This window comes from Salmo salar, chromosome ssa22 (genome assembly GCF_905237065.1).
Source record: "Salmo salar chromosome ssa22, Ssal_v3.1, whole genome shotgun sequence".
In the NCBI taxonomy this organism is placed as follows: Eukaryota; Metazoa; Chordata; class Actinopteri; order Salmoniformes; family Salmonidae; genus Salmo; species Salmo salar.
The window spans coordinates 6384635-6406835 of record NC_059463.1 but is presented as its reverse complement, the minus strand read 5'-3'; the positions used below and the strand labels follow the sequence as shown (position 1 = coordinate 6406835).

At 42.9% G+C, this 22201-nt stretch overlaps 1 protein-coding gene across 1 annotated transcript; it reads left to right on the top strand.

The window, feature by feature from the left end:
* The first annotated feature begins 1817 nt into the window (after positions 1-1817).
* On the top strand, positions 1818-20177 carry LOC106582679 (ATP-dependent RNA helicase DDX19A). The gene is made up of 12 exons (XM_014165975.2): positions 1818-2221; positions 2855-2894; positions 3000-3104; positions 3332-3467; positions 4685-4777; positions 4987-5089; positions 5306-5420; positions 9405-9582; positions 9692-9929; positions 10321-10483; positions 18484-18675; positions 18924-20177. Exons 1-12 carry the CDS (start codon positions 2165-2167, stop codon positions 18983-18985), a joined length of 1482 nt encoding a protein of 493 aa, XP_014021450.2. The 5' UTR covers positions 1818-2164; the 3' UTR covers positions 18986-20177.
* The last annotated feature ends 2024 nt before the right edge of the window (positions 20178-22201 follow it).

Genomic DNA, 22201 nt, shown 5'->3' with positions numbered 1-22201 from the left:
ACAAACCACCACCCCGAACCACATAAAACAAATACCCTCTGCCACGTCCTGACCAAACTACAATGACAAATAACCCCTATTATTGGTCAGGACGTGACAAATATAGAAATAAAATGATTTAAAGCAAATCCTGCAGTAAATGTTTGATACTAAGTACATTAATTCCATTAACTTGGAAATGTAAAAAATAATCCAAAGATTAAATGTTTTTACAATTCCAATTAAATTCCAATTCCAAAACTTGAAGACTGTTGAAGGTCGAATTGAATTCAACGTAAATACTCGACTTCATGAGTGAATTCAACAATTGAATTGGAATTGAAAACTAAGTTGTAATTGACCCCAAACCTGCTTGTTGGTAAAGAAAAAATTGCTAAATATATACACGCACGCACGCACGCATGCGCACGCACACACACACACACACACACACACACACACACACACACACACACACACACACACACACACACACCATTGAGTTTAATTGATGTGATTATATGTAGCCCTTCTTCTTTGTCTCTTCCAAAATTCTCGGGGGACCTTAAACCTTACTTTTACACTTTCGGTTGCCATGGATACCTCCTCCAGCGCAGCCGCCGTTCGTAAGGCAACAGACTCCTTTATAAGCCTTGATAAATGTATCTCCAAACTAAAGCTCTGAAAGTCCCCACACACACCTCCTCCGATACCTCAACATGCACTGATGATCACTATCGACGAGTGACATGGGAACAGTGATCAATATAGTCTTCCTCAACACAATCCAAAGCCACTGTCATCATATACATCTCCCTCTTCTCTATCTTTCTCTCTTGCTCCTTCCTTCTATCTATCCATCCATCCCCCCTCTCTCTTTCTCTTTCACTCTCTCTCTCTCTCGCCATCCATCTATCCATCCCGTCTCTCTCTCTCGCTCTCTGTCCATCCATCCCAGCGGAACGAGACCAAGCAAGGTGTTAAATCAATTCTGCATGTAATGAAGCAGCAGCAGTAGCAGCAGGGAAGTCAAGCTTCAGAGAGGTGACCTCTGGCTCTCTGTGGGTTTAATCAATGCTGTGTCTGGACAATGCAGCTGGACACACAAACAGATGCACATAGAGAGAAAGAGAGTGAGTGAGTGAGTGAGTGAGTGAGTGAGTGAGTGAGTGAGTGAGTGAGTGAGTGAGTGAGTGAGTGAGTGAGTGAATGTGACAGACAGACAGACAGACAGACAGACAGACAGACAGACAGACAGACAGACAGACAGACAGACAGACAGACAGACAGACAGACAGACAGACAGACAGACAGACAGACAGACAGACAGACAGACAGAGAACTGGGTCTTTAGGTGCCCTGTGCTTCTGTGGGTCAGGGCTTTGGGCTTGCCTGCATCCAGCGATGTGACAAGAGTAAATTCAGAACACAATTCCATAGACTGTCTATAAATAACTGAACACAGCCATTACCTGAGCTATGAATGGATTCCTACTGCCGAAGTCTTCATCTTCATTGCAAATAGTTGCAAACTGTTCCCTAAAATCTATGAAATTACTTGAATGCAACCACTATGCCAGTTTTCCAAGACAGGACGTTTAGGGCGACATCTAAAGGCTGAGTAAAGTATTTCATATTGTGAGAAATATTTTACGGCAGATAAATTATTGAACGCATCGGCAATTATTGAGAAAATGTGTAAAACTCCGTCGGAAATACAATAATATTATCCAGAAAGGGCGATTTTTTTGTAAATGCACAACATAGAATTAGAGAGTTTTGAATGCACTTTTCTTGTTCCAGTTGGGTGTTGGGAGGAACTATTTTGCTCGCTCTTGTCTCATTCTCCATCCAGACCTTTTTACGGACGTACAGGTGCATTCCAGAGCGGTCCTCACTAGTTACCCCCTGACACAAAGTCATACAACCCGCCTATTTCTTCAAATACTCTTAAAATTTGATTTTAAACCTAACCGTGAATTTAGACCAAAAATCGATGTTGACTTTGTGGCTGTAGTAACTAGTGGAAACCATCTGGAGCCGAATCCCGTCACGTCGTTGTACAACTAGTTTATTTTTCACACTTTGGAAACACTTTCCTAGCTCGGTTGTCTGTTCGGTGTCGAAACTAGAGGGAATCCGGTGGTGAGGAGAGCACGAGGGTGACTGAACAACAGCTGACATCATGGCAACGGACTCCTGGGCCCAGGCTGTGGACGAACAAGAAGCCGCGGCGGAATCGGTAAAGCACTAGCCCAACTGCGCTTTTGACGAAATGTTAGTCCGTGTGCCTTATGCATCTGGCTACTGCGTCCTCTGTTTATCCATCATGGCAACTTACCTAAATGTATTGTAAGCAATGAACATTGTATGCATGACTCCCGACTCCCTCAATCCTAAAAAACCGATCAACATCATGACGACTAACGCTAGCTAGTTAACCAAGTGAGCTAACATTCTGACTTGACTAGCCAGATCAACTAGTAACAAGTGGTTGTTCTGATGGCAATGCATGACATTACGCTTATTACACACTTTGATTTCGTATTGGATTTCAGTTATTGCTTCTCTCGACATGTTCATGAGCATGCCATCTGTCCAGGGAGCTGAACATTCCTAAAGTGGCCGGGCATGCGTGTGTGAATAGTGGGTTGACGTTCACCCCACTCATCGACCTGTCAGTGCACTAGGCTGTCAGTTGTCTTGAGTCAAAGTTAGCCCCTCTCATGACTCCAATGGGTTCTCGAGAACTAAGGCAAAGCCAGCAATCAGTCTTTGTTCGTAATTTTAAGTGTGCACCTGAAAATGACAAGTAACGACATAATCAAAATTCCTGCACCTACCTAAAAAAACAGTCAAGGTTTTTGTTTCCTAGATTGGTAGCCTGCAAATCAAAGACAAGCTTGAGGAAAATGGTAAGACAAGTTCTCAGCCTCTTAGGTCTATAAACACATTTCTTTTAAAACGTATACTTTGTCCTGAGAATACAAGCTAACAAGTAACATATTGAACCCACACAGGCACCGCAAGCACCGCAACAACAACCGCAGCAGCAGCAAGTGCATCAACGCCTGCAAAGATGGAAGGAGGCGAGGGAAACAAAACGGAGGAGGAAGACGACAAAGGTGGGCACAACCAAGACAAAAGACAACAGACCATTACAGCTTGGCCTCACAGAATACTGTTACTTATTTATAGTATGCTTAAGCTTACTTTGACAGAAAGCCTGGGTTGCCTTCAATGACCAGATATTCATGGAAATGTTCAATGTTGTCAAAGTACTGCTACATTCTTCAACTTGTAACAGCATGTCCAAACTGACATCTCTTCTGGTGTATTTTATGTTCCTTAGATGACAAGGCGGCACAGTCGTTGTTGAATAAGTTGATACGCAGTAATCTAGTGAACACAACCAATCAAGTAGAGGTCCTTCAGCGGGATCCTAACTCTCCACTCTACTCCGTAAAATCATTTGAGGAGCTGCGGCTGTAAGTAATGCTACAAACTGTCCAGCTATAGACGGTCAAGAGTGCACATACAGGGGGTCGGGATTATTAGGCATCAAATGGAAGGAAACAGACTGAAACGGGCACGGAATACCTGAAATGAACTTGTCCCCCTCCAAAAATATATATTTTTTGCTCTCTGTTGCAAAAATATTTTAAAACATTTTCAGTTGCGAGTCTTATTGAACACAACCAATGTGTTATGAATGTGTTTTTTTCCATGGTGCCCTGTCTCCTTTTCTCTCTTTAAAGCGCCAATGCAGCCATTTATTTTTTATTTTTATCTCTATCAAATCATTTCTGGGTACCAATTAAGTACCTTACTGTGACTGTTTTCAATTAAAATTGTAAAAAATAAGCAAATATCTCCTTAGCAATGAGCAATTTCTCAAGCAATAACTTTAGAACTTTAAGACTGTCTTTGAGCGGTCTGAGGGAGGGGCATAATGGAGGGATATGTAACCTGAACTAGGTTTGAAACTCATTGGCTGCATTCCAAACACTTAACAGGTACACCCTCTACCCTCAGCCCTCAAATTAAGTGGACACTTCTGATGACGTATCATGACGTCTGACGAGTTTACACTTGCAGGGCTTGGGGCGAGGGAGGGAGGAAGGAATTAATTTTAAATGGATCGCCCTTCCTGGAAATTCGTCACTCGTTCGTCCCGCGACAATTGTGTTTTCAGCTACCGGTAGCTTGTAGGTGCTTTTATATGCGCTACGGTCAATTATGATTGCATGTCTACTTATATTAACTATCGAATTATTAATATACGCTTACTGTGTGATAGCTAGCAAATTAATTAGCTAACTAACGTTAGCCTGCCTAGCTACTTCTGAAGAAGGAAAATGTTTTATTTCTACAATTTCCAAAAGCTAACCTAACAAAAACATCATTACTTTTACGAGACTTGTTTGTGCATTAGTAGCACAATTTCTAACTTATTTACATTCGTTTTTACTTACACTTTTGTGTTGACTCCATATCGAAGTTGAAGTTTTACGAAAACTACATCCCACTAAAACAGGCTGAAATTTCAAGCAGGGTTTTCAAACCCTGCATTTTCACAATTTCACAGAATTATTCCAACCTCATACATAGTGAGGAAATATATAAAACAAAAGAAAATCATGTTTTTGACTGCACTCGGCCTTTAATACCCACTGTGTCCTTTCCCACCTTCCCGTCCTCACAGTAAACCTCAGCTGCTTCAGGGAGTATACGCCATGGGCTTCAACCGCCCCTCCAAAATCCAAGAGAACGCTTTACCCTTGATGCTCGCAGAACCGTGAGTTTACAGAGAGCTTCATCTGGATTTGAGTTAAAACACGAGATCACTACCAAGAGTCTACCTCCCACACTCTATCTTGCACTTCCCCATTTAATACATTTTCATTTAACTTCTCTGCATGTCCGTTAAACGATCGTTAAGCTCTCTCTCTCTCTTCTGGCGACTACTCTTTTTGTTGATCTGTCCTGTGCTCTCGCGGCTGCCAGCCCGCAGAACCTGATAGCCCAGTCACAGTCAGGGACAGGGAAGACGGCTGCTTTCGTCCTGGCCATGCTAAGTCACGTCGACCCCAACAACAAGTTTCCTCAGGTGAGTCTGACCTCTCAACCCAGACCCAGACATATTCATTAGGACACACAGTTACAGGTAGTACGTCCAAACGTACCTAATGAACATGACCCAGGTGTAAAGGGGCAAGACTGCATGGGTGTGTCTCCATTGTTTATAGTGGCGTACTTTGGGCATTAGTAGGTGAGATGTTTAATAGCACTTTTATCTAACACCTTACTCTCTCCTCTCCCCTAGTGTCTGTGTGTGTCTCCCACTTATGAGCTGGCCCTACAGACAGGGAAGGTCATTGAGCAGATGGGGAAGTACTACTCAGAGGTCAAACTAGTCTACGGCATCAGAGGAAACAAACGTAAGTCCTATTACTTAGTCCTTTGCTGTCTCTTAAAAAAGGTTGCAAAATGCTAGTATAATATAAAAATCCAGGTTAATTTATGCAGTTTTGAAATGGTTTTAGTTAAAGTGTATATAGTATCAAAAATCTTTTGACAAGCAATCTAAGTAAAGTCAGTCTGAACGTCTCAGCGTTGGTTTGGAGTTGATGGTGAAAGAGGAGAGGTCGAGAATTGTATATATTTTTTTCTAGTGTACGGACCATTTTGCCAACCGAAATGCATTGATATCCATAGCAACGGTGCAATTTGCTTTACTCAATGAAGCGACATGAGAGAGGTGTTGGTTAGCTAACTGCTTTCCGTCACTCTAAACTCTGACAAACAGCTGTTATTGGTCGAATAATTATGTTCTAGATTCTGTTCCAGATTTTAATGGCACAGAAATAGACCAAGATGTCACACCCTCTAAGTTTGTGTGAGTATCCATAGCAACAGCTCTGTTTGGGCTGCATAATGATGAGACATAAGAGAGCAGTTAGCTAGCTTTTTTTTGTCACTCTAAACTCCTACAAACAGCTAACTTTTTATTATTGGTAGAATATATTTTTTGTTCAAACCAGATTTGAATAGCACTATATGAAGATTTCATACTCTTTAAGTTTTTGTCTGACAGTAGTTGTTTTGGAAATGTATGTGTTAATGCAGTTACTAAAACAGATGTATCGTTAGATCCGTAGCTGATATATTTTTGTTCTGCAAACAGATTTGAAAGAAATATACGAAGGGGGGGGGTCAAAGGTGTTGTTTATAAAAAGTTAGATAAAATGTTGTTGGTATTTGATAATTCTGTTAATATTTCAGATTTGTATAGCAGAGAAATATAGGAAGGTTTCATTTGCTTTAACTTTTTGTCTAAATTGATTGCAAAGTGGTCAATGTAGCTGATGTGTCATAAATGACATTGTTTACAGTGTATGTTAGTGATGATGTCACAATGGGAAGTTTTAGAAGAGCCAAACTCAACTGGTGGACTGCGATCTGGGTCCGGGCCCAGAGAAGGGTCAATCCGGACCGGACCACATCGCATTTTGTTACATAAAGTCAATAAATTATTTTTAGACGGCTTTAAAAAAATATATTAAAAAAAATCTACCAGGCGCAGCACTCTTTAACTCCGCAACCTCTCTTTCTTGCTCTCTCTCGAAGCAACGGCCACCTACTACTAGTGCCAAGTCTAATCCAATCGCGTGGTTATATGCAGATACAAGAAACCGCGTCTTACGCAATCACATCAATCCAAATATCCTCTGCGGAACAAGCAGGCAGAAAGAAACAAAGATTTGACCGTGGTTCAACTGTTAATATCACAGATGGAAGGAACTTAGTTACCAGTATCTTTGTTAAAATAGCTTGTGAAAATAAAGGTTGACCCTGAAAACCGTATTTTCAAAGACAATTGAATGGAACAGCATGTATTCATTCTCCCCGCAACTAGCACAAAACTAGCACATATGTGCCTGATATGCAGTGAGTCCTTAGCTCTTGTGAATAGTCCCAATGTTCAGTGCCGTTATGACACCAGACATAGTAAATTGGATCAGATGTATCCCCTGAACACGGAGGTGAGAACAAACCAGATTAACCAACTCAAATCCCAATATGAGATGTTCACCAAAGTCCTTGTCAGTTCCCTGACAGCCCGACAATGTGCAATGGAGTTTTCACTGAGGATAGCTTGGGTTTTGGGAAAACACCAAAAAACAAACATGTTCAGACGCTGAGATGATAAAATAATGCGTGTAAAGTTGCTGACACCTTGCTTGAAGGTAAACGAAAAGATGAGCTCAGGGAAAAGATCAAAACAGATCCCACTGTCAGATTCCACAACAATGAGGAGAACTGAAATATTAGCTGAAGATTTAACTTCACAACTTGATGAGGCCATTCAGAATGCACCATGCATTTCATTAGCTGTGGATAAATCAACAGACGACACTGATTATGCCCAGCTTCTGGTGTTTGTTAGATTTCATAACCAAACAAAGAAGGAATTCTGTGAGGAGCTGTTGGGCTTAACAAATCTAGAAGCACAGACACGGGGAGAGGATCTCCATGAGGCCATCAAAGGGTTTAATGACAAAAAGGGGGATAGATCTGAAGTCCGTGGTCTCCATCACCACAGATGACGCTCCAGCCATGACAGGAAGAATGAGGGGACGGGTTGCACATTTGATATAGGACCACCCTGACCTGACATATCACTGCATCGTCCATCAATCTGTCCTATGTGCCAGTCTGGGAAAATAATAATATTCTGAGGTCATGACAACGATGATTAAACTGATCAACTTTTTGAGAGAAACATCAACTGCTGCGAGGCATTCTGACATGGGCCAATGCCAGTTTTGAGGACTTACTACTGCACAATGTCAGATGGCTCAGCAACGGCAGGGTTTTGGAACGCTTGTGGGCCATTTGGGAAGGAAATCAAAGCTTTTGTTTTACTCAGAGCAATAGATTGACCAGGAAACTGTTTTCTGAGTTTTTGGAAGATGAGAAGATAGAAACCGTTGCATTTTTGACAGACATTACATCACACCTTTAATCAACTGAATGTTAATCTGCAGGGATGGAACAACACAGCGTATGATATAACAGCAGTCCGGGCTTTCCAGAAGAAATTGGAGCTTTTCAAGAATGATCTCCAGGGAGAACTTGTCCACTTCCCAAATCTGGTGTAAATGCAGGGGGACAAAGCTGTTTCCAACCATGTTGATTTCATCCAGAAGCTGATGGATAACTTCATGGCTCACTTTGATGACTTCACTATTGGAAGAGAGCTGCCGCTGCTCATCCAGAACCACTTCTTGGTCACAAATATGACAGTTGTCAGAAGAAGCGAAACAGTTCTTCAGATTTGGTAGATGTTGCATCACTGCAAATGTAGTTGATTGAGCTGCAAGAAAAAGTGGCTTTGAAGGAGCAGGCTGGTGATTTGACTTTGTAACTTTCTGGGGAAAGCTGCTGCCTGCAGCTGATGTCCCTGTTCTCAAGAAACTGGCACTATACATCCTGACCATGTTTGGCTCCACATACGGCTGTGAATCAGTCTTATCCACAATGAACTTCTTTTAAAAACAAATACCGCACCAAGCTCACCAATGAACACCTTCTCCAGTGTCTGAGTTGCTCTCACACTTTTGTGCAAATGTTCAAAGCATTGGCAGGAGACGGAGTGTAATTTCTCTCACTGATGCAATGGAAAGGCCCAGATTGACTTCTACATGAATATTGCATGGTCCATAGTGACGTTCTGTGCATTAAGATGATTATTTCTGTTCAACTCTCCTTTCTTCTCCAGAACACATGCAGTTTATTTTATTTTAGTGTTTTTAATTCAAGGCCCATGTACAATGGTTCACAGTACACTTTTTGCATAAACAATTATGCAACCACTTTTATTCTTCAGCAATGTTGCACGTTTACATTCAAAAGAAAGTTGTAATTAATTCAAATTCTTAGTCTCATTTAATGTACATTTTACATAACAAGTCGACAACTGTCTTACTACGCTGTACCACAGTGACGATTAAAGGATGATGTCAACCTGGACCTTCTCAAAGAGTAGTTGAGTACCCCTGCTTTAGAGTGTTGAAAAAAAAGTCCCATTAAAGTGAATGGATGGACCAAAAGAAAGCCAAATGATGAAAGATATATGCAAAGATGTATGCAAATGATGTATGAAAGATGCGTGCAAATCAAAAAGTTGTAAGCAAGTTGCACGCAACCTAACCCAGATTATAATGTGTAACGTTAGAATGGCGTTTCTAGCTTAAACGGTGTAAGAGGAGTAGCCAGCTGAAGAAGAATAAGAAGTAGTATGACGAACAGCTAAAGTCGGGACTTTTGCTTCGCAAGTCTCACCTAAATATCAGACCCACAGTTTGGTTTGGGTTAGCACTATAGTGAGAGAAGGGTGATCTCTCTTCCTCTCCCCACAGTGCAGAGAGGTACGCAGCTCCAGGAGCAGGTAGTGATTGGGACGCCAGGCACCATGTTGGACTGGTGTCTGAAGTTTAAATTCATCGACCCCAAGAAGATTAAAGTGTTTGTCCTGGATGAGGCTGATGTCATGATTGCTACACAGGGACACCAGGACCAGAGCATACGCATTCAAAGGTACACATGCGCACGCACACACACAGATCCCCTCTGTGTTTAAGGATATTGCCTAAAAACCACACCACACTGACCCATTTCCCCCCCCCTCTCTCGCTCTGTGTTTTAGGATGCTACCCAAACAGTGTCAGATGCTCCTGTTCTCTGCCACGTTTGAGGAGACTGTGTGGAACTTTGCCCAGCGCATCGTCCCAGACCCCAACATCGTCAAGCTGAAACGGGAGGAAGAGACGCTGGACACCATCAAGCAGTACTACGTCCTCTGTAACAGCAAAGAGGAGAAGTTCATGGCCCTCTGCAACATCTACGGGGCCATCACCATTGCTCAGGCCATGATCTTCTGTCATGTGAGTTAGAGGAGTTATTCGGGGCGAGTAATCTGGATGTTTGCAGGTGCAGAATCACGATCACATAATGAGTAGTTATTTGGGAAGCAAGGTGATTTATAGATGTCTGTCTGCAGTGTAGTCGATCTCAAACACACACAATATATTTTATTTATTCTCAGATAAGAGATGTGGAATATCAGGACATTTTCAATCCCAACTGCCAAGCTTTAAATCTGAACATTTTTTAATAATGTAAGCAGTATTACCATATTGCTTACACCTATTTGATCATCTCCGATCTACACATGGGGCTAGGGGAGCGGTTTCAAGTGGGTAGGGGGTTGATTTGGTATGTGGTGTTCCTCTCAGTATACTTTATCCCCCTTCTCTGTCCCACCTTCTCCCTCAGACAAGGAAGACGGCGGGCTGGCTGGCAGGTGAGCTGTCCCGGGAGGGCCACCAGGTGGCGCTGCTCAGTGGGGAGATGCAGGTGGAGCAGAGAGCTGCTGTCATCGACCGCTTCAGAGAAGGAAAGGAGAAGGTCCTGGTCACCACCAACGTCTGCGCCAGAGGTAACTCCACCAACCATACTAACGGGAGCTTTGAATGCATTTAACCGACTTGAATGATCTGTATTGACCCCAGTGGAAATTGTCTACGGTATAGGACTCACTCAGGGACAATACAGACATGCATCAGAAAACATAGACCTGAGAGCTCTTTTAGAGAAAGACTTTCAGTTAAGGTAATCATACGAGAGCAACTCTGACCCCTGCACATGGCTGTAGTAGACTGATTCATTACACAGGTCTATCTCTACTTGGAAAACTATTGTGTACACTACCTTTTTTTTAAATGTTCAAATCAAATTGTGTCACATACATGTGTGTTTAAATCAAATTTTATGCAACTGAATACAACAGTGAAATGCTTACTTACAAGCCCTTAAACAACAATGCTTTAAGAAGTTAATAAAAAACTAAGTGATAAGTAAAAAATAGAAAATAAAGTTACAAATAATTTAAAGGCAGCAGTAAAATAACAAGTGAGGCTATATACAGGGGGTACCGGTACAGAGTCAATGTGCGGGGGCACCGGTTAGTTGAGGTAATATATACATGTCGGTAGAGTTAAAGTGACTATGCATAGATTATAAACAGAGAGTAGCAGCAGTGTAAAAGAGGGGTCTGGGTAGCCCTTTGATTAGCTGTTCAGGAGTCTTATGGCTTGGGTGTAGAAGCTGTTGGACCGAGACTTGGCGCTCCGGTACCGCTTGCCGTGCGGAGAGAACAGTCTATGACTAGGGTGGCTGGAGTCTTTCACATAATAGGGCCTTCCTCTGACACTGCCTGGTATGAATCAAATCTAATTTATTTATATAGCCCTTCTTACATCAGCTGATATCTCAAAGTGCTGTACAGAAACCCAGCCTAAAACCCCAAACAGCAAGCAATGCAGGTGTAGAAGCACGGTGGCTAGGAAAAACTTCCTAGAAAGGCCAAAAGATAGGAAGAAACCTAGAGATGAACCAGGCTATGAGGGGTGGCCAGTCCTTTTCTGGCTGTGCCGGGTGGAGATTATAACAGAACATGGCCAAGATGTTCAAATGTTCATAAATGACCAGCATGGTCAAATAATAATAATAATAATAATAATAATAATCACAGTAGTTGTCGAGGGTGCAACAGGTCAGCACCTCAGGAGTAAATGTCAGTTGGCTTTTCATAGCCGATCATTGAGAGTATCTCTACCGCTCCTGCTGTCTCTAGAGAGTTGAAAACAGCAGGTCTGGGACAGGTAGCACGTCCGGTGAACAGGTCAGGGTTCCATAGCCGCAGGCAGAACAGTTGAAACTGGAGCAGCAAAGTTCGCAGCCATCCACTTCCTTATGTCTGAAACACAGGCTTCCAGCGAGGGCAATTTTGGGGCTTCACCATGTTTCATTGAAATGTACAGCTGTGTGTCATATGCATAGCAGTGAAAGCTAACATTATATTTTCGAATGCCATCCCCAAGAGGTAAAATATATAGTGAAAACAATAGTGGTCCTAAAACGGAACCTTGAGGAACACCGAAATGTACAGTTGATTTGTCAGAGGACAAACCATTCAGAGACAAACTGATATCTTTCTGACAGATAAGATCTAAACCAGGCCAGAACTTGTCCGTGTAGACCAATTTAGGTTTCCAATCTCTCCAAAAGAATGTGGTGATCGATGGTATCAAAAGCAGCACTAAGGTCTAGGAGCACGAGGACAGATGCAGAGCCTCGGTCTGACGCCATTAAAAGGTAATTTACCACCTTCATAAGTGCAGTCTCAGTGCTATGATTGGGTCTAAAACCAGACTGAAGCATTTTGTATACATTGTCTTCAGGAAGGTAGTGAGTTGCTGCGCAACAGCTTTTTCCCCAAAAAATTGAGAGGAATGGGAGATTCAATATAGGCCGATAGTTTAAAAAAATATATTTTCTTGGTCAAGGTTTGGCTTTTTCAAGAGAGGCTTTATTACTGCCACTTTTAGTGAGTTTGGTACACATCCAGCGGATAGAGACGTTTTATTATGTTCAACATAGGAGGGCCAAGCATAGGAAGCAGCTCTTTCAGTAGTTTAGTTGGAATAGGGTCCAGTATGCAGCTTGAGGGTTTGGAGGCCATGATTATTTTCATCGTTCTGTCAAGAGATATAGTACTAAAACACTTCAGCGTCTCCCTTGATCCTAGGTCCTGACAGAGTTCTGCAGACTCAGGACAACTGAGCTTTGGAGGAATACGCAGATTTAAAGAGGAGTCCGTAATTTGCTTTCTGATGATCATGATCTTTTCCTCAAAGAAGTTCATAAATGTATTTCTGCTGAAGTGAAAGCCATCCTCTCTTGGGGAATGCTGCTTTTTAGTTAGCTTTGCGACAGTATCAAAAAGAAATTTCGGATTTTTCTTATTTTCCTCAATTAGGTTGGAAAAATAGGATGATCGAGCAGCAGTGAGGGCTCCTCGGTACTGTCTTTCCAAGCTAGTCGGAAGACTTCCAGTTTGGTGTGGCGCCATTTCCGTTACAATTTTCTGGAAGCTTGCTTCAGAGCTCGGTTATTTTCTGTATACCAGGGAGCTAGTTTCTTATGACAAATGTTTTTAGGGGTGCAACTGCATCTAGGGTATTGCGCAAGGTTAAATTGAGTTCTTCAGTTAGGTGGTTAACTGATTTTTGTCCTCTGACGTCCTTGGGTAGGCAGAGGGAGTCTGGAAGGGCATCAAGGAATATTTTGGTTGTCTGAGAATTTATAGCACGACTTTTGATACTCCTTGGTTGGGGTCTGAGCAGATTATTTGTTGCGAATGCAAACGTAATAAAATGGTGGTCCGATAGTCCTGGATTATGAGGAAAAATATTAAGATCGACAACATTTATTCCATGGGACAAAACTAGGTCCAGACTATGACTGTGGCAGTGAGTAGGTCCGGAGACATGTTGGACAAAACCCACTGAGTCGATGATGGCTCCGAAATCCTTTTGGAGTGGGTCTGTGGACTTTTCCATGTAAATGTTAAAGTCACCAAAAACGAGAATATTATCTGCTATGACTACAAGGTCCGATAGGAATTCAGGGAACTCAGTGAGGAACGCTGTATATGGCCCAGGACGCCTGTAAACAGTAGTTATAAAAAGTGATTGGGTAGGCTGCATAGATTTCATAACTAGAAGCTCAAAAGACGAAAATGTTTTTTTGTAAATTGAAATTTGCTATCGTAAATGTTAGCAACACCTCCGCCTTTTGCGGGATGCGCGAGGGATATGGTCACTAGTGTAACCAGGAGGTGAGGCCTCTTAACATTCATCAGGCTTAAGCCATGTTTCAGTCAGGCCAATCACATCAAGATTATGATCAGTGATTAGTTCATTGACTATAACTGCCTTGGAAGTGAGGGATCTAACATTAAGTAGTCCTATTTTGAGATGTGAGGTATCACGATCTCTTTCAATAATGGCAGGAATGGAGAAGGTCTTTATTCTAGTGAGATTGCTAAGGCGAACACCGCCATGTTTAGTTTTGCCCAACCTAGGTCGAGGCACAGACACGGTCTCAATGGGGATAGCTGAGCTGACTACACTGACTGTGCTAGTGGCAGACTCCACTAAGCTGGCAGGCTGGCTAACAGCCTGCTGGCTAACAGCCTGCTGCCTGGCCTGCTATAGAGGTCCTGGATGGCAGGAAGCTTGGCACCAGTAATGTACTGTCCCGTACGCACTACCCTCTTTGCGGTCGGAGGCCGAGCAGTTGCCATACCAGGCTGTGATGCAACCGGTCAGGATGCTCTCGATGGTGCAGCTGTAGACCCTTTTTGAAGATCTGAGGACCCATGCCAAATCTTTTTAGTCTCCTGAGGGGGAAATAGGCTTTGTCGGTCCCTCTTAACGACTGTCTTGGTGTAATTGGACCATGATAATTTGTTGATGACGTGGACACCAAGGAACTTGAAGCTCTCAACCTGTTCCACTACAGCCCTGTCGATGAAAATGGGGGCATGCTTGGTCCTCCTTTTCCTGTAGTACACAATCATCTCGTTTGTCTCCAATCACGTTGAGGGAGAGGTTGTTGTCCTGGCACCACATGACCAGGTCTCTGACCTCCCTATAGGCTGTCTCATTGTTGTCTGTGATCAGACCTACCACTGTTGTCATTCACAAACTTAATGATGGTGTTGGAGTTGTCTGGCCATGCAGTCATGGGTGAACAGGGAGTACAGGAGAGGACTGAGCACACACCCCTGAGGGGCCCCTGTGTTGAGGATCAGCATGGTGGATGTGTTGTTATCTACCCTTACCACCTGGGGGGGCGGCCCGTCAGGAAGTCCAGGATCCAGGTGCAGAGGGAGGTGTTTAGTCCCAGGATCCTTATCTTAGTGATGAGCTTTGAGGGCGCTATGGTGTTGCATGCTTACATACAGTGAGGGGGAAAAAGTATTTGATCCCCTGCTGATTTTGTATGTTTGCCCACTGACAAATAAATGATCAGTCTATAATTTTAAATTGTAGTTTTATTTGAACAGTGAGAGATAGAATAACAACAAAAATAAATCCAGAAAAACGCATGTCAAAAATGTTAAAAAAATTATTTGCATTTTAATGAGGGAAATAAGTATTTGACCCCTCTGCAAAACATGACTTAGTACTTGGTGGCAAAACCCTTGTTGGCAATCAGAGGTCAGATGTTTCTTGTAGTTGGCCACCAGGTTTGCACACATCTCAGGAGGGATTTTATCCCACTCCTCTTTGCAGATCTTCTCAAAGTCATTAAGGTTTCGAGGCTGACGTTTGGCAACACGAACCTTCAGCTCCCTCCACAGATTTTCTATGGGATTAAGGTCTGGAGACTGGCTAGGCTGCTCCAGGACCTTAATTTGCTTCTTCTTGAGCCACTCCTTTGTTGCATTGGCCGTGTGTTTTGGGTCAATGTCATGCTGGAATACCCATCCATGGGAACGAGGTTCTCACCCAAGATTTGACGGTACATGGCCCCGTCCATCGTCCCTTTGATGCGGTGAAGTTGTCCTGTCCCCTTAGCAGAAAAACACCCCCAAAGCATAATGTTTCCACCTCCATGTTTGACGGTGGATGGTGTTCTTGGTCATAGGCAGCATTCCTCCTCCTCCAAACATGGCGAGTTGAGTTGATGCCAAAGAGCTCCATTTTGGTCTCATCTGACCACAACACTTTCACCCAGTTGTCCTCTGAATCATTCAGATGTTCATTGGCAAACTTCAGACGGGCATGTATATGTGCTTTCTTGAGCAGGGGGACCTTGCGGGCGCTGCAGGATTTCAGGCCTTCACGGCGTAGTGTGTTACCAATTGTTTTCTTGGTGACTATGGTCCCAGCTGCCTTGATCATTGACAAGATCTTCCCGTGTAGTTCTGGGCTGATTCCTCACCGTTCTCATGATCATTGCAACTCCACGAGGTGAGATCTTGCATGGAGCCCCAGGCCGAGGGAGATTGACAGTTCTTTTGTGTTTCTTCCATTTGCGAATAATCGCACCAACTGTTGTCACCTTCTCACCAAGCTGCTTGGCGATGGTCTTGTAGCCCATTCCAGCCTTGTGTAGGTCTACAATCTTGTCCCTGACATCCTTGGAGAGCTCTTTGGTCTTGGCCATGGTGGAGAGTTTGGAATCTGATTGATTGATTGTTTCTGTGGACAGGTGTCTTTTATACAGGTAACAAGCTGAGATTAGGAGCACTCCCTTGAAGAGTGTGCTTCTAATCTCAGCTCGCTACCTGTATAAAAGACACCTGGGAGCCAGAAATCTTTCTGATTCAGAGGGGGTCAAATACTTATTTCCCTCATAAAAATGCGAATCAATTTATAACATTTTTTACAAAAATTTTTTCCTGGATTTTTGTTGTTATTCTGTCTCTTACTGTTCAAATAAACCTACCATTACAATTATAGACTGATCATTTCTTTGTCAGTGGGCAAACGTACAAAATCGGCAGGGGATCAAATACTTTTTTCCCTCATTGTAGGTGTTCCTTTTGTCCAGGTGGGAAAGGGCAGTGTGGAGTGCAATAGAGATTGCATCATCAGTTGGGGCGGTATGCAAATTGGAGTGGGTCTAGTGTTTCTGGGATAATGGTGTTGATGTGAGCCATGACCAGACTTTCAAAGCACTTCATGGCTACAGACGTGAGTGCTACGGGTCGGTTGTCATTTAGGCAGGTTACCGTAGTGTTTTTGGGCACAGGGACTATGGTGGTCTGCTTGAAACATGTTGGTATTAAAGACTCGGTCAGGAACAGGTTGAAAATGTCAGTGAAGACACTTGCCAGTTGGTCAGCGCATGCTCGGAGCACACGTCCTGGTGATCCATCTGGCCTTGTGAATCTTGTCCTGTTTAAAGGTCTTACTCACTTTGGCTACGGAGAGCATGATCACACAGTCATCCGGAACAGCTTAAGCTCTCATGCATGCTTCAGTGTTGCTATCCTTGAAGTGAGCATAGAAGTAATTTAGCTCGTTTGGTAGGCTCGTGTCACTGGGCAGCTCGCAGCTGTGCTTCCCTTTGTAGTCTGTAATAGTTTGCAAGCCCTGCCACATCCGACGAGCGTCGGAGCCGGTGTAGTACGATAAAATTTTTGTCCTGTATTGATGCTTTGCCTGTTTGATGGTTCGTCAAGGGCATTGCAGGTTTTCTTATAAGCTTCCGGGTTAGAGTCCCGCTCCTTGAAAGCATCAGCTCTACCCTTTAGCTCAGTGCGGATGTTGCTTGTAATCCATGGTGTCTGCTTAGGGTATGTACGTATGGTCACTGTGGGGACGACGTCATCGATGCACTTATTGATGAAGCCAATGACTTACGTGGTGTAATCCTCAATGCCACCGAAAGAATCGTGGAACATATTCCAGTCTTACTCACGTCAGCCACGGAGGAGAGCCCACAGTCCTTGGTAGTGTGCCGCGTCGGTGGCACTGTGCTATTCTCAAAGCGGGCGAAGTTGTTTAGCTTGTCCAGAAGCAAGACGTCGGGATCTCGTGTCTGAGCCGTTGAATTGCGACTCCACTTTGTCTCTATACTGACATTTTGCCTGTTTGATTGCCTTACGGAAGGAATAATTACACTGTTTGTATTCAGTCACCTTGCCATGGTTTAATGCGATGGTTCGCACTTCCAGTTTTGCCCGAATGCTGCCATCTTTCCACGGTTTCTGATTAGGGTAGGTTTTAATAGTCACAGTGGTTACATCTCCTATACACTTCCTGATAAACTCACCCACCGTATCAGTGTATTCGTCAATGTTATTTTCAGAGGCTACCCGGAACATATCCCAGTCCGTGGAATCAAAACAATCTTGAAGCGTTGATTCCGATTGGTCAGACCAGTGTTGAATAGACCTTAGCACAGGTACTTCCTGTTTTGAGTTTCTGCCTATAGGAAGGGAGGAGCAAAATGGACTCGTGATCAGATTTTCCGAAGGGAGGTCGGGCCTTGTAGGCATCCCAGAAGTTGGAGTAGCAGCGGTTGAGTGTTTTAACAGCTTGAGTTCTGCAGTCAATGTGTTGACTGCAGAACGCCCTGAGCTCTTCAACTTTATTATCCAGAGAATGAACATTAGCGAGTAATATACTCTGAAGTGGTGGGTGGTGTGTGCACCTCCTGAGTCAGACTCGAAGTCCACTCCGAGTGTCTCTCCTCTGCCGGCGGTGTTTTTGGTCAGCTTCTGGAATCAGTTCAATTGCCCTGGGGGATACTAACAAAGGATCTGATTTGGGAAAGTCAAATTCCTGGTCGTAATTCTGGTGAGTTGCCGCTGCTCTGATATCCAAAAGTTATTTCTGGCTGTATGTAATAACACAAACAAATCTGGGCTAATAATGTAAGAAATAACACACAAAAAAATCTGGGCTAATAATGTAAGAAATAACACACAAAAAAATCTGGGCTAATAATATAAGAAATAACACACAAAAAAGAATACTGCAAAGTTTCCTAGAAGCACAGCAGCCTTATCAGTCGGCGCCAAATGATCTGTCCATCCACCCACCCATTCTCATGTCTTTCTGACCTTCCCTCCAGGTATTGATGTGGAGCAGGTTTCCGTGGTGATAAACTTCGACCTGCCGGTGGACAGAGATGGTAACCCAGACAATGAGACGTACCTGCACCGGATTGGCCGCACAGGTCGTTTTGGGAAGAGGGGATTGGCCATCAACATGGTGGACAGCAAGTTCAGCATGAATGTCCTCAACAAGATCCAGGATCACTTCAGTAAGTCACGATGGAAATGTTATGTTGTGCAATATTTCTCTATATTAATTTCTGCATGCTGTATGATACAGAAATAATGAATTATCAACCAAGAACAAAACTTTAGACGACTTATGTCCACTGCAGAGATTTATCCAGTTTAGCTAGTCATCCATTTTCTTTTGAGATATAACATATTATTCTTTTTTTCTCTCCATAAGACAATAGTCTTTTAGAAGGACCTAATCCTTATTCCCCATCATCCACAGATAAGAAAATTGAGAAGCTGGACACAGATGATCTGGATGAGATTGAAAAAATTGCAAGCTGAAGAGAGTGTGTACGTCTACAACTGCTACAGCCTCTTACCTTAAACACCAACTCCTTAGACTCCTCCTCTGCCCCCCCCCCCCCCCCCAACCCCACACTGACTGTACTCCTACAGTGTTTTATAGTTTTATTTTCAAGTTGAAGTAAAGCAAAGCCACAAACACAGCTATAATGTTTACATGTGGTGGAAATGTTTTATATCTCTGGTATTTTTAATAAGTCTCTGAAATGTACCAGTTTCACTCTTTGTACTTCTACAATGAATAAAGTCTGTAATATTAGGGCATATTGTCTAAGTCTGCATTGTAATGCCATGGTACAATGGTAGGCTTAGAGCACAATGGATTGAGCTTAGCTTTTTTTAAATTATGCAAATGAAATGTTACTTGTAGTACCGGTGTCTTCCCAGTTCATGCATTACTTTTGGTGGAGTGGAAACAGGTGCTATCATTTTAGAGATTTTTGTATAAAGGCCCAGTGCAGTCATGTGATATTCCTGTGTTTTATAATATTTCCACCCCGAGGTTGGAATAATACTGTAAAATTGTGAAAATGATAATACATTTTTAGTGTAAGAGCCTTTTGGAAAGACTACATGAAATTTCAGCCTGTTTTTGTGGGATGTAGTTTCCACCATACGGCGAATTAGTTAATAGACCGATTTTAAAGAGTTCCAGACCTCTCTGTTAATAACATCTAATTTACAGTTTCCCCTCCCCAACCCAGAACAGGGTTTCTCAAACCCTGTCCCCAGGTGCACTTTTAGTGTTTTGCCCAAGCAATACACAGCTGATTCAAATAATCAAAGCTTGATGATGATGAGTTGGTTATTTGAATCAGCTCTGTATTGCTTGGGCAAAAACCAAAATGTGCACCCATCACAGTAAGTTACTTAATTGTTTTCCAGAAGGGATTTGATATTAGGGTAAAATGGCTGCAGTGGACCTTTAACCCAGTCCCCAATCACCAATATGAATGACATCTCCAGGGAAGCATGGTGCATAATCAGGAAAATTCGCTGAATGCTTTGCAATGAAAACAAAAATGCTGATAAGTAGCACAAAGACTGAAATAATGTGGTGTTTTGAGAGGTTTTACAAAGCTACTTTAGTGATTGTTGGGTTCAGGAGTATATGCAAACTTGTATCAACCTTTCATTGTGCCTCTAGTACAGTAAAGTGTTGAAATCACAACCTCCAATAGTTAGTTTCAGGTTTTTCCCTCAATGCATACTTCTATGGCAAAAGGGATATGGAGAAAACATAACTTTTACTACTTTTTTTATCCCATAAAGTACAGTTAAATAAAAAAATATAAATGCAACAATTTCAAAGATTTTACTGAGTTACAGTTTTATATAAGGAAGTCAGTCAATTGAAATATTTATTAGGCCCTAATCTGGATTACACATGACTGGGCATGGTTGGGCCTGGGAAGGCATTGGTCCACCCACTGGGGAGCCAGGCCCAGCCAATGAGTTGGAGGTGGCTTATGGTAGAGAAATTAACATTCAATTCTCTGGCAACAGCTCTGGTGGATGTTCCTGCAGTGAGAGAAGGGAGAGAGAGAAAGATGGCTGCATGTGAGCTCTCGCAACGTTTTTTACAAAAGGATCGATTTGGAGTTAGATAAACTTGGATTTTTTGGCAGGGACATATGAAGGATGCTACCCTCCACAGCGTGGTCTTTGCTCCAGATCAGAACAGCAAACCAACAACTTAATTTTGGACAAAATTACTTGGAGGGATTACTGCTACCAAGGTAATTATTTTTTCAAGCTATGCAGCAGAGACCTGAGGACACCATCCAACCTGGAACTGAGTGAGTAGTGTTTGGTCTGATTCTATTTTGAAACCTGAGAAGAAGAAAAATGAAGTACTTTACAATGATATATTTTACTTTGTGGGGACTGAATGCTGAGTTAAGGCTGCCAGGCTTGCTAAGACAGACCAGATACAACTTCAATTAGCACTGAGGTGAGGGGAGTCGAGGCCTTTGGGCCCAACAAGTGGCACGACTAACTCCGCCTGCCCAACCCAAATCCAGAGGTCTTTGAAGCCACCTCCCGTTGTTCAGAGGCCATCCACTGACATTTTCTACAATAAATCTGCCTCCAGAAATAAAAGCTTCTCCCAAATGGATGACACCTACTCCTGTTGCCTGCTGCACTGCTGCTTGGATTCCACCTGGTGATCTGTTTACTGTCTGTCCTGGCCCGTCTCCCTCTGTCTGGTACAGGTACCCCCACCACACTCGCGCCTCTCTCCCGAGCTTTCACTCGCCTCCAGCACACACGCACTGTTGGGGAAAGTGACCTTGACCTTACAATGGCTAGCCCCAAGTTGTTATATATTAAAACATTTTCTTGTGCATTTTGCTATTTGCCTCATGACTCCTGCATGCTTTGTTGACTATGAACTTTCTTGTTTACCCAAACGTGGGACAGACTGTTTATTCCCATACTCAGGACTCTGACTCTATTACACAGACATTTGGCCTCCACATCCTATTCTAACCACCTCTCACCGGCTTTGTATTCATGTTACCTGGTGGAATTGCTGTACAATATGATCATGTTGCCATCTGGTGCACATTCACAATCATAAATCAACACTGCAGAGCTCTCCCTGTCCTCTGCTGTGCCTTGATTGTATTACTGCCATTTATGTGTGGAAATCAGATCAGCTCTAAGGTAAATTAACTGTTTTATATTAAAATGGGTAGATAAATATTTTTTGGGGTAAATTGTTCATGCTTTAGCTCTATGCTTATCTTGTTTCCACTACAAATACAGTACATACAGTGCCTTCGGAAGGCATTCAGACCCCATTACTTTACCCTCATTTTGTTTTATTACAGCTTTATTCAAAATAAAAACAGAAATACCTTATTTACATAAGTATTCAGGCACTTTGCTATGAGATTAGAAATTGAGCTTAGGTGCATACTGTTTCCATGGATCATCCTTGAGATATTTCTACAACTTGATTGGAATCCACCTGTGGTATATTCAATTGATCAGACAGGCTTTGGAAAGGCACACCTGTCTATATAAGGTCCCACAGTTGACAGTGCATGGGCAAAAACCAAGCCATGAGGTCGAAGGAATTGTCTGTAGAGCTCCAAGACTGCATTGTGTAGAGGAACAGATCTGGGGCAGGGTACCAAAAAATGTCTGCAGCACTGAAGGTCATAGTGAACATAGTGGCCTCCATCA